We start from the raw sequence: 11,922 nt of genomic DNA, 5'->3' as shown, positions 1-11,922 counted from the left end.
AGGGGCCCCGGGACTCGCCAGCCCAAGGGGTCACCAGGCCTGGCTGCAGGCACCTGCCCCTGGCACGGAGGTGCCGGAGATGAAGCCAAATCAGCAGCTGCCCTGCCGAGGGCTGGCAGCTCAGCCGAGCAGGTGCCGTCAGGCGTCCGCTCATTCAAAAAGGAAAAGTTGAACCTGAGAGGCACCCACAGCCTCCCCGTGCAGGGACAAGGCTGGAGAAGTCTGTATAATAAAGTCCTGCAATGCTTGGCTGTCCCTGTCTGTGGGGAGCAAACCGGACTAGACTGAGTTACTGGAATTAAGACTTATTCTATGCATCTGCTCTCCCACAATATGGCGCTGGGAGAGAAGTAAACAGCTTCCGCACAGCTGCCTCCAGTTCAACCAATTAACTGTAGGACTTGCTCCTGATTGGAGAGCAGCGTACTCGGCGTGTGGGCAGCCGAGTTGGGATTGGCAGAGGAGGACTATAAAGGAGGAGAGAGACGGCATGCACCAGGAACATCTATGGGGAACATCTAAGGGAACCCGTGCAGCCCCCGAGAAAGCCGGCCGGCGGTGTGCCGCTCCCCTGCGGAAGTGGGGAATGTGGCCAGGGGGAACTGCCCTTCCACGGAGGTGGAAGGGATAGTAGCCAACCCGGGAAGAACCAGCAGCAAACCCGGGGAGGGCCGAGCAGACGAAAGAACAGCGCAGGGTTCAGTGTTGCTCCTCCACGAAGACGGGGAGCGACACCTGTCTTTACCCTGGCGTTCGCACTTCACAACATCATCCGACGCCTGTGGGTGGTGTCAGTCTTGTCCATGTAATGGACAAAGCTGATTCCTAGCTGTAAACTCGTCTCTCCACTGTTTGGGTGTGAAGCAGACTTCTCATTAAATATAGGGAGATATACATTAGACACGTAATATATTAGACATGTGTAACGTCTACGAGATGCATAAGACATGTAATGTGCAGTCTGACAGGGGAATATATGTTAGACATGCATTACATACACACTACTACATGTTAGACATTTGCATATAAAATATACTTCAGACATATACATGTAAAATGTGTCAGACATCTATATCACTCATAGTTTTTACTAGACATATGCATATAAACATGTATTAGACATGCGTAAAATATATATTAGGTTAGTAAGATATATTAGAATATACATATAAAATACACATTAGAAACAAATAAGAGAAATATTAGCCAGATAATATATATTAGACAGATAATATATATTAGACACATATAATAAATATTAGACATATACTTATAAAATGCAAATTAAATATACAAGATAGTTATTAGGATATAATGTGTTATATATGTAAAGCATATCACACATATATGCATAGAGTATATATCAGACATGTCTCATAAATATTTGACATATAAAATGTATTTATTCAGCATATATAAGATATTATACATACTGCATTAGGCATATATAAATATATATTAGACATACTTGCTCATATGCATACAAAAGTGTTAGACATATAAGATATGTGTTAGATATATGTAATATGTTAGACATATATAAAATATATGCTAGACATACACGCATCAGACCTGTGTGATATGTATTAGACATACACATATACAATATATTTGAGACATATATATACAAAACCTTGACGTCAGCGGGTTTCATTATTAGGTGAAGCCAGTTTTAATTCCCTCTCCGTGCCTGTGCCCGGGACGGCTGTGCTGTCAGGTTTGCTGGGGTTCAGGCTCCTCGACTCTCCACGTGTACATCGAGGCCCACTAGGGGGCGCCACTGTGTCCTCGGCCTGGGAAGTGCACAATCGCGCCGGGCCCCATCACCGACGGAGGGCTCTTCCCGCCCAGCCGGCCCCCTCCCACCTCCCCTCCCCACATCTTCCCTGATGAAATTCTCGCACGTGCCATCCTGTCTCTGCACCTGCTTCTTGGGGGCCGGGAGGGAGCACCCCGGTTCCTGCTCCCCGGCAGATCGCCCTCTCCTGTCTCTCCTGCGCCTGTCAGGGCTCCGGTCCTGGCATTCAGCTCGCGCGTGGCCCCCGGGGCTGCGTCCTGGGATGTGCACCCCCACCCCTTCTTCTCGTGTCTGGCACTAAGCACCCTGGCCTACGCACAGGAGACGGGACGACCGGGCGTCGGGAGTGAAGACACCCGGGATGAGAGGGAACCGTTCAGGGATCTGGGGAATGGAAGGGGAGAGTGGCCGCGTTCTCCCACAGCCCAGGCACGGGGGTCTCATCAGGGCCCCAGGGGACAGTAACAAGGCGAGCCCACCCTGCACAGGCGGCACACGTTGTGGAGTAGAGTCAAGGGCCTCTGAGCGTCCCACCGCGTGCACTTGGCCACACCTACACCACGTGCCTCCCTTCAGCCGATTCCCCCAGGGTCTGGGGGGTCCTGCCTTTTTGTTTGGGAGAGTCTAGAGGGGAGTGCATCGGGGTCTTTCCAGGTGACGTCTGAGTCGACGTGCAAATCAAGACCCTCGTTTCCTCGTGTGGTTGGCACTTGGAAGTGGGTCCCAGGGATCCCCCCCCCAGCGGAGGGGTGCACAGGGCGGGCTGGCTGAGTGCGTTCCCTCTCCTGCCTGGAGCCGCGGGAGCCGCCTTGCCCCTTCGGCTTCGCCAAGGCACTCGCACGCTTTGTGCAGGCCGTCGCGCCTTCTGAGCTTGCTAACTTGCCCCTTCGCAAAACAAAAATTACAACCTGAACAGCTGCTTCTGAATGCTAAATGAAGTGGCAATGAAGCAGAAATCCTGCGTTTGGAGGCCAGAGCCAGGCCATGTTTGCAAGGAAGACGGTTGTCAGCAACGGGCGAGACCCCAGGCCTCGGGGACGGAGCAGACGGTGCAGGGGCGGCGGGGAAAGAGGCTGAGCGAGCCTGGGGCCAGCGTTCCCGGCTCTGAGTGCGGAACCGGCTCCAGGCCAGCAGAGGATCCCAGGGCACTGCCGCCCTCGCTCTCACCCCTGTGCCAGCCCCCCAAGCCAGCACACAGAGTTCCCGGGGTCTGCAGAGCGGGGAGCCGGCTCACTGTTCTGTCTGCTGTTGAGTTCGTACGTGACTTGGGTGTGTAGACGAGATACGCAAAACGCACGTAACACGGGGTCCCATCTCCAGGACAAACCCTTCCAAGCCTTCGTATCAGGACCTGAGTTTTCAGCACCCCGGGAACAGGCACGCACCCTGGTTAGGATCCAGTGCTCAGCGTGGATGGCTCTGGAGTTTAGCTCAAGGACGGTGGCCTTGTGGTGTGGGGGGCGGAGAGGGGCATGGCGGGCAGGTTGCGTCCCACAAAGGGGTGCCAAGCGGGGCCCAGGCTCCGCCTGCTGCGAGAGAGGCCGAGGCTTTTGCAGACGCACGCCGAGGGGTGGGTACAAGGAGAGCACGTTTGTGATCAGTTGCTGTTCACATGAGTTTCCACAGGGACACAAAACCCTCCGGCTTCAAGTTCAGAGGTCTGGGCTCCTTCCCGCTGCATGCCGGTCGTCCTGGTCCCCTCCAGGGCCACACTCAGGTCTTCGCGGCCTTGCCTGGCCTGGGCTGGCGCCCCGTGCGTGCGTGCGGCTCTCAGCAGCTGTTGTGTTGGTGGGTCGCAGGGCACGGAGGTGTCACGCACAAAAGCAAAGCCACGTGCACATGTGGACCCAGCACGATGCTCGCGTGGGACCAAGCTCCTCAGTAGCCCAGAGTCTCCAGACCGGGGCGGAACCCCAGGCTCGGGCCCTGAGGCCAGGCGCCCGCCGCTCCGACTTTGCCCTCTCTCCACGCCCCGGGGGTCGCTGGGGACGGGGGCTCCATCCAGACAGTCTTGAGTGGCAGGGCTGGTTTCTCTGTGGGGTCGCTGGTGTTGCCAGATCACCGTGCCAATGCCAACTTACCGTCAGCTGAGCTCCCGAGGCTGCCCGGCTGTGCTGAACTCGACTGTGGGAGGAGGTGGTCGGAACCAACATAGAAACGCCAGAAAAGGAGAAACCAAGGACACCCAGGAAACGCTAGGCGCCGGGTGTGGGCCTGGCCGGTTTCTGTCACCAAGCTTGGGTTCTCACTGCACCTGGAATTCTTTTGTGCTGGGCGCCACCTTGTGGTTTCTTTTGTATTTTCTCCCTGGCTCGTAGGCCAGCTCCCTCCACCACCCAAGCTCCCCACACCTGCCCACCCAGGCTGCCCTCCACCCTCCTGTCCCGTGGGGCCTGTCCACCTAGGGCCACCCCTGTCCCTGTGCTGTGCCAGCGGGCTCCTCCCACTGGTCTGACCCAAGGCTCAGGGGCTTTGCGACAAGTGCTCTGCCCACTCCTGCAGCCTCCGGGCCGCCTGGGGGCCACCACTCCTGACAGCCTTCTCCTCGCTATGATCTGTATATGGTTTGCCCCTCAGGTTGGAATCTAAGCCCCACGGGGAGGTACTGCCGGGGTGGAGACTCACTCCTACCGTGGTGCCTAGAGGTAGGTGGGGTCTCGGGAGCGCAGGTCGTCAGGGCGCAGTCCCCACGCTTGAATCCTGGTGACTTCACAGAGGGAGGAGAGTGACTTGCAGAGACGTGTGCATGCCCTGTGTCTGCGCAGCACAGGGCTCTGCCCCCAACACGGCCACAGGCACAGCCCGGGCTTGGACCTCCACAGCCACAGCCAAAACCAAGCCCTTTTCTTCAAACGTACCCAGTCTGTGACACTGTCATCAGCACCAGAACTCGGACCAGCACAGCCCTGAGTGGTGCCGCCACCCTCACCCTCCGTGGGCTCCGTGGGCCTCAAAGTCCCTTTTCCCCACTCTGACATCCGGTGGGCAGCTGTGGGCCATCAGCATAACCGTCACCCAAAACACAGGCCTCCCTAGCAGCGTGTTCTGAGGCCGTAATCCCCGTCAGCATCAGCCACAGCCACTGGGAACAGGCAACTCACCACCATCACCCACCAGGACACGCCACGGCCTCACGTGGCCGGGGCAGCCACGGTGACAGCCACAGTGCCAGCTGATGGTCACAGCAGAGCTGCCTCTCACACGGCCAGAGGTACTGTGGGCAGCGCTGGGTGAGGCGTGAGGCCGACAGGTAGAACAGGCGTCGCTGCAGAGGGGCGCACAGCCAGGCGGCAGGGAGGCCGAGCGGGAAGACAGCAGGAAGTGCATGGCTACCCTGCAGGGCACAGAGATGCACCTGGCTTGAGTTTTTCAAATAATCCCACAGTAACTCCTCGTGGCAGGGAACATTTCCCCCATGTTCCGGGCGGGAAAACAGGCCGGGAGGGGTGTGTGGACTTCCCCTGCACGTGCGCAGCCTAGCTACCCAATTCGCTTTGTCGTAGACGCTCAGGTTCGCCCGGCTCACGTCGCCCTGATGTAACAGCGTGCTCTCAGCTGGACTGTGCACCTCGGCCCTCCTCTCTGACACCTGCTGCTCAGGGGCCCTGAAGGGCGGCCTCGCCCACACCGCAGCTTCTGTGCGCTGTGGGAGAACGTCCCCCACTCTGGGCCGCAGGCTGTGCTCAGACGCAAGAGCTGACGGGCGGCTGCTGGTGCCGGAAGCTGGTGGCAGGGGCTGAAGCCTGCACAAACAGAGACCCTGGTGGCAGGCGTCCGGGACCAGCACGAGACTTGGAGACAACAGTGGGAAATGAGGCAGGGGGCATGTGGGAGGTGGCCCTCGTCCCTGGGACAGAGCCGCTGCCTGCAGCTCCCTGCAGCCGGCAGAGCAGGGGAGGGGTGGAGACGCCCTTCCGGTCACCAAGCAGGGCCGGGGAGTGGTGGACAGCGTGGGCAGGGAGGGGAGTGGTGGCCGAGGTGTGGTAGATAGCCATGGGCAGGCCCGGGAGTAGTGGACAGCCGTGGGCAGGCCCGGGAGTGGTGGACAGTGTGGGCAGGCCCGGGGAGTGGCGGACTGCCGTGGGCAGGGTCGGGGAGTGTCGGATAGCTGTGGGCAGTGTTGGGGAGTGGTGGACTGCCGTGGGCAGGCCCGGGAGTGGTGGACAGCGTGGGCAGGCCTGGGGAGTGGCAGACTGCCGTGGGCAGGGTCGGGGAGTGTCGGATAGCTGTGGGCAGTGTTGGGGAGTGGTGGACTGCCATGGGCAGGCCCGGGAGTGGTGGACAGCGTGGGCAGGCCTGGGGAGTGGCGGACTGCCGTGAGCAGGGTTGGGGAGTGGTGGACTGCCTTGGGCAGGGAGGGGAGTGGTGGCCGAGGTGTGGTAGATAGCCATGGGCAGGCCCAGGGAGTGGTAGACAGCCATGGGCAGGCCCGGGAGTGGTGGACAGCCGTGGGCAGGCCCAGGAGTGGTGGACAGCTGTGGGCAGGGCCGGGGAGTGGTGGACAGCGTGGGCTGTGAGAACAAAGCACTGTAATGAGAGGCAGGCCCGCCCCCGGCCGTCTCCCTGCGTCCCAGGTGTCCTACCTGTCCTTTATCAGATGGGATTCAGTGACGGAGGTGGTGTTACCGCTGCTGCTACGAGGTCCTGGGGAAAGGCCAAGAAGGGAGCCGCGTCTGAGGGTGCTGTTTAGGGATTCCAGGGCCAGGCAGGGGAGTTCCAGGCCTGGGCAGCAGGTAAGGATCCCCTACCTGTGATCCCCCAGACCAACCAGAGCCCACCTGGCCATCAGAAGTCCCCTAAAGAGCATGGCATTGCTGACCAATCCAAGGAAGGTCTCGAGCCCCATTGCCCAACCAGAACCTGGACACAAGCTGACTGCACACCTCCCGGCCCCAGCTTCAGTCTATAAGAGCCTTGGCCCCAACTCCTCCAGGGGCCCGGGCATTAAGCGAGAGCTGTCGGCTCCTGCCTCTGTGCTTTGTAGTAAACACCCACTTCCTTCCACCAAGTGGATGTCAGGATTGGTTTTCTGCACGGTGGGCGGGCAGACCCGGGTTTGGGGGTTCCCAGTAAGGTGTGGGGAGGTTCCCCTGCCACAGGTGCTACCTTTTCCCCCCAGACACATTCAGCTACCTCTGCTGTCAGTGACATTGACCTGACAGCAGGAACTCCCCTTCCTGGGAGGCCACCGGATGTGGGCTGGACCTGTGATCCGAGCGTGTGAACCCCAACTCGGGGTGGTGTAGACAGGGCACCCCTCACGGGCATGGCAGGGCCGCAGCTCAGGGGCTGTACTCGGGGCTGAGGGTTGCTGTGTGCATGAAAGGGCCCATCCTGGGTCAAGGAGTTCGAGTTGGATCTGAGATGCATGTCGACAGGTAACCCCAAGCCTCCAAGCCTGTAAACTTGAACTGTCCGTCATCACGCACTGCGGCCGGGAGCCCCACTGTCTCCAGCTCACATCTGACCGGCTGAGCATGAGAGAGGCTTTGTGTGTCATCTCTCAGTGGGTGCGTTTGGAAGGGGGCCCAGGGTCAGAGCCGCTGGAGTGGGTTACAGGGGCGTTACCTGAGGCCCCGGTGCAAAGCCATGCAAAGACCACCCCACCCCAGCCCACCGGCTTTCCTTCAGACAGTGCTGTGGTTAGGGTGTGGTTTCCCCCAAAGGGCGTGTGCTGGAGGCCAGGCCCCCAGTGAGGCAGCACTGGGTGAGAGGTGGTGGTGGTGGGAGACGGTCAGGGGCTCCACCTGGGATGGGGGGGGGGGGGCTAGGTCTCCAGGGACTGGACTGGCCACCGCAAGACCTGGCTGCTGTTACACCTGCTCTCCTGTGTCCTCACTGGGGGGCCTCCCCTCCCCCATGTGTCACACACTCCCACCTGTGACCCCGGCTGTGGGTTCATTATGGGAGTGTCCGAGCTTGCACTTTAGTCTCCGAAACCCTGAGCCAAAATGAGGCTCTTTTCCTTGTTAAACCGCCAGCCTTGGGCATTTTGTTGCAGCAACAGACGGGAAACAGCTGCCCAGCCCCTCGGCTGAAGCCTCCCCACGGAGGGTGAGCAGAGCTGGCGCCTGATCCCCGACCCACTCCTGACGCCCTGCTGCTCCTGGGCCACTCACAGGAAAAAAAGAGCAGACGCAACAGGGGCCTCCCAGAACTCCCCAGCATCCTCTAGGCTGACATCACGAGAGCACCCCAACGTGCGTCTTCCAGACCAGGAGAGAGCCCGGCCCCCGCGTGGGACACCCGTGTGCACCGCCTGCGAGGCGAGCCCAGCACAGCGCACACCTGCGTGCCACCTGCGCCCCGTTTATCTTCCCTGCCCTCCCCCCTCCACGTGGGGCGGCCCCCTGTGATCTGCCCGCTGAGAACACAGCGTGGTCCCAGGCCCGGCTCCGGGCGCTCGCCCGCAGTGGGGAGAGAGAAGTGATAAATAACGGCTCAGGCACCGCGAAGTTTGGCTTTCGCGTCTCATATCTGCCTCTGGAGAGTCTGCTAAATGCCTTTTATCCTCCGTCCATAAACCCTTACGATAACAACTTTATTTGGGAATTAATCCAGACTCCCATGATTCACGGAGTCACACTTCCTCAGCGTGTCAGCCCCTCCCTCGCTGGCAGTGCCGAAGTTTTGGAAGCGGTGTTAACCCTTTCTGTCCCCTGGAATGATGAAAAAGCTTTGCTAAGTCTTTGTTTCAAGTAGATCTTAGAAGCGGTCGTGTCCCTGGGACAGGTCTTCTCACGCAAACCAGGCTGAGAAATTGGCTACCGGGGGAATCCCACCGAGACTCTCACGGGACGCGTCGCATGTTCTCGCGTCCAGCCTGCCACCTTGGTTCCTGTCCGTGTCCACGCACAGCCACCCCTCTGGAAGCAGCGCTGCGACCGTGAAGTCGGACACTCCTGGGTCCAGTGTTGACTCCAGCTCCCTCTGGCCGTGTGGCCTCAGGCAAATGGCGTGCCCTCCTGAGCCTTGGTTTCCTTGTTATAAGGTGAAAGGCGGCAGTGACAATGGCACGACGTGGTCTGCAGCCACAGGCGTTTGTTGAGGACTCGCTGAGCCGCAGCCCACGGATTCCTGATGTCAGGCTGGACAGCGGTACCCCCACTTGCGAGTGGCCACTGAGTGACTGATTTGGACACCTGTCCCTTTGTTCACCTGCCCCTGGCAACCCCGGCCAGATTTTACCCGGGAGCCACACCTGCCCATCTGTAAGCCCAAGAGCTCTGAGCAGGGCCAGGCATACAGCCTGGATCCAAGCCCTCAGTACACGGCATAAGCATCGCCACAGTGATTGGTCCACCCGGGGCACGTGACCCCACGGGAACTGGGACTCCCGGGGATGTGACGTCTTGCCCACCTGGGAGTGATTGAGCCTGGAGGGCACTGGGCCAGCAGCTGCACAGGGAGAAACGGCAGCTGTGGGCCTCACGTGGCCCCACGGGTGGGCCTGCCCGAGCCTGAGCCCCGCCCTGGACCGCCCGGTCACTGTGCCCCTCCACTCCCAAAGACCTCCAGGCAAGGCCTCACTCAGCGGACACAGCATGGTCAGAGGACCCCTGACACCACAGGCTACAGGAGGAGTACCCCCCAAAGGCCCTGGAAACTACAAGCTCTAAACCCCCAGACCGAAAACATCAGTCCTCAGAGGGACCACACCCTCCCTGGGGTGACTTCCTGGGTCACCCGGGTGTGGGCCTCACAAACCCCTTCTCCATTTCTCACACCACGGAACAGAGCCAGGGACCTTTTTGCCTTCCCTAAGGGTGGACTCGCCTAAGTGGCCACGATCACAATGCCCTTGGCCATGAACTTCAAGATACTGCTGGACACACCAGCCATGCTCTGCTTCTGCCCCCACAAGGGGAGGTGGACAGTGCCGTCCCCTGCGAGGCCAGTCCCGTGAAGACCTGAAGTCACCCCGCCTCCTGCGGAGCACGGCAAGGCCCAAGGGCAGCCGCTGGACGGTCGGTCCCACCGCTCGGACATCTGCCTTCCTGCAGAGACTTTGTGCGTGATTTACGCTCAGCCTTCACGCCGGTTTGGATCACACAAACGTCCCAATGGCTGTGACTGTGAGGCCTCCATTCTTAGGAGAGATTGGCTGACTCGCTGTGCCGCCAAGGACCGCCGTGCCCTGCTCCGCAAGCTGAAGTTCATTCTCTTGCTGTCCCGGAAGCTCAGATTCCACGACTGAGATGCCAGCAAGGCCGTATTTTTTGAGAGTTCCCCAAATACCAGCAAATTTATTCAGGAATGAACGTTGCCACAGGAACACGCGTGACACAGGAAGCCTAAGCCATGCGTGTATTCTAGAAGACTGGAGCGAGAAGGTATGAAAGGCGAAATGAGGACCATGAGGTCGGTCATGCGGAGTAACAGTCCCTGGCGACAGGGTGGTGTCGGCCCAGGGCTGGGCGGGCAGCGGGGCAGACGTCCGGGCACCGAGGCTTCTGTGCAAGGCCGAGCAGCTCCCGCGGAGGCTGCGGCTCTGCAGAGTCAGGCAGTCACGCGCGAGCTCCCCTCCCCCACAGCTCCCGGCTGTGTCTCTTCCTCGTGCCTCACCTAAGAGACTCCATTTTGATTGTGACGGTGTTCGCAGAAGGCTCTGGGGAAGAACTTTTCCTAGATTCTTCCAGCACCTGCAGCCCTTGGCTCCCCCTGGAGTCAGACCCATCCCTGCCGTCTCTGCCTTGGTGGCCACGGAGCCTTCTCCCTGCATCTGAGCCTCTTCTCATCTTCTGGGGTCCATCCTAGCCCACTACAACTGCATCCTGACTTGATTCCTACCCGCAAAGACCTTCTCCCCAGACGGGTCACACTCGGGTGCCGGGTGGCCGTGAGCTGGGTGCAGTGAGTGGACACACGGGGCGGCTGTGGTGTCCGGTTCTCCCCCGTGGAGTCCATGCTCCTCTCCCCAGGCACCTGTTTCCCCAGGGCCACAGCAACAAAGCACTGAATTTTAGGATTTTTGCCAATTGGGCATGTAAAACACACTATCTTACTTTTTTTTTTTTTTACTTTTCATTATGTTGAGCACTTTCTTCCTCTTTGCTTTTATTTATTACCTATTTTATTTGAAAGGCGAGCAGGAAAGAGAGCAATCTCCCACCCCATCCATGGCTCGCCATTCATTGGCTCCCTCCCCAGATGTCTGCAGCTCAGTCCAGGTCTCCACATGGATGCCAGGTGTACTGGAGTGAGAAGGCCATGCCAAGATGGCCGCTGGCAATGGAGCCTGCCTGGCAACAGGCTGTGATTGGTTAGGGCATAGACCACCCCATGACTGGATTGGCTGCCTTGGCTATATAAGCTGCTGCACCAACTGAACTAAACGAGTCTGCGGGCTGCTCTGTGGGCTGCTTGCCTCTGGCCTGCTTTCACCAGACTCCCGGGGTCTGTGTGGTGACTCCGTGCCTCTTGCCCCCACCATGCTCCTCCTCTCAGAACAAATCCACCACAACGGCCAGGGACCCAAGAACCAGAGCCATCACCTGTGGCCTCCCTGGGTGCCCATCAGCAGGAAGCCGGAATCAGAAATGGGGCAGAGACGGCCCAGGCACCTGCTGCGGGCCACAGGCATTGCGAGCTGAGTCTCACGTGCTCAGTGCCCCAAACATGTTTTTCCTTACGTGTTTCTTTGCACCGTGTCATGGGATTGGGGGGGACCTTCTGCTTGGGTCTTTGTCGTGCTAGTGAATTGCAGATCTTTTCCATTTTCTCCTGCAACTTGCTTGGGGTGTGTCCCAGCGCCCCACTGTGGAAGTCCTTTTCTTGACCATTTGAAGCAGAGTGCACAGTGCCTCCAGTGGCCCGCGGCTCCCCTGCCCGCGGTCTTGTGAGGTGTTTCACAAACATCACACTAGCCTCAAGTGTTTCCTGGCTGCACTCCCCTCCTCCAGCGACATCTCTTTCTGGTTTCCTGGTCAACCTCTGTCTGCACACGGCTTATTCCACAGCCAGCGGTGAGTCCTGCACGGGTCACCCGGAGGCCCCCTCAGGGTCCAGACACCTGCAGCCCCTCCCCACGTTACAGGGAGGGGTGCGGACAGAGCTACGGACGACGGCCGGGCCCTGAGCCCCCGCCGCTCTGCTCAGGTCATCCTGCCACACTCTGCAGCCCG

The 11,922-nt window shown here is 59.3% G+C and overlaps 1 protein-coding gene across 1 annotated transcript; it reads right to left on the bottom strand.

The window, feature by feature from the left end:
• Positions 1-1,454: 1,454 nt before the first annotated feature.
• On the bottom strand, positions 1,455-7,168 carry LOC138849152 (YLP motif-containing protein 1-like). The gene is made up of 3 exons (XM_070071501.1): positions 7,061-7,168; positions 3,184-5,906; positions 1,455-1,793 (listed from the first exon to the last, which is right to left on the bottom strand). The coding sequence occupies exons 1-2, from the start codon at positions 7,166-7,168 to the stop codon at positions 4,905-4,907; spliced, it is 1,110 nt and encodes a 369-aa protein (XP_069927602.1). The 3' UTR covers positions 1,455-1,793; positions 3,184-4,904.
• Positions 7,169-11,922: the final 4,754 nt, after the last annotated feature.

This window comes from Oryctolagus cuniculus, chromosome 3 (assembly GCF_964237555.1).
Source record: "Oryctolagus cuniculus chromosome 3, mOryCun1.1, whole genome shotgun sequence".
In the NCBI taxonomy this organism is placed as follows: domain Eukaryota; kingdom Metazoa; phylum Chordata; class Mammalia; order Lagomorpha; family Leporidae; genus Oryctolagus; species Oryctolagus cuniculus.
Note: the sequence above shows the minus strand (reverse complement) of the source record. Positions and strands in the feature narration are given on the sequence as shown.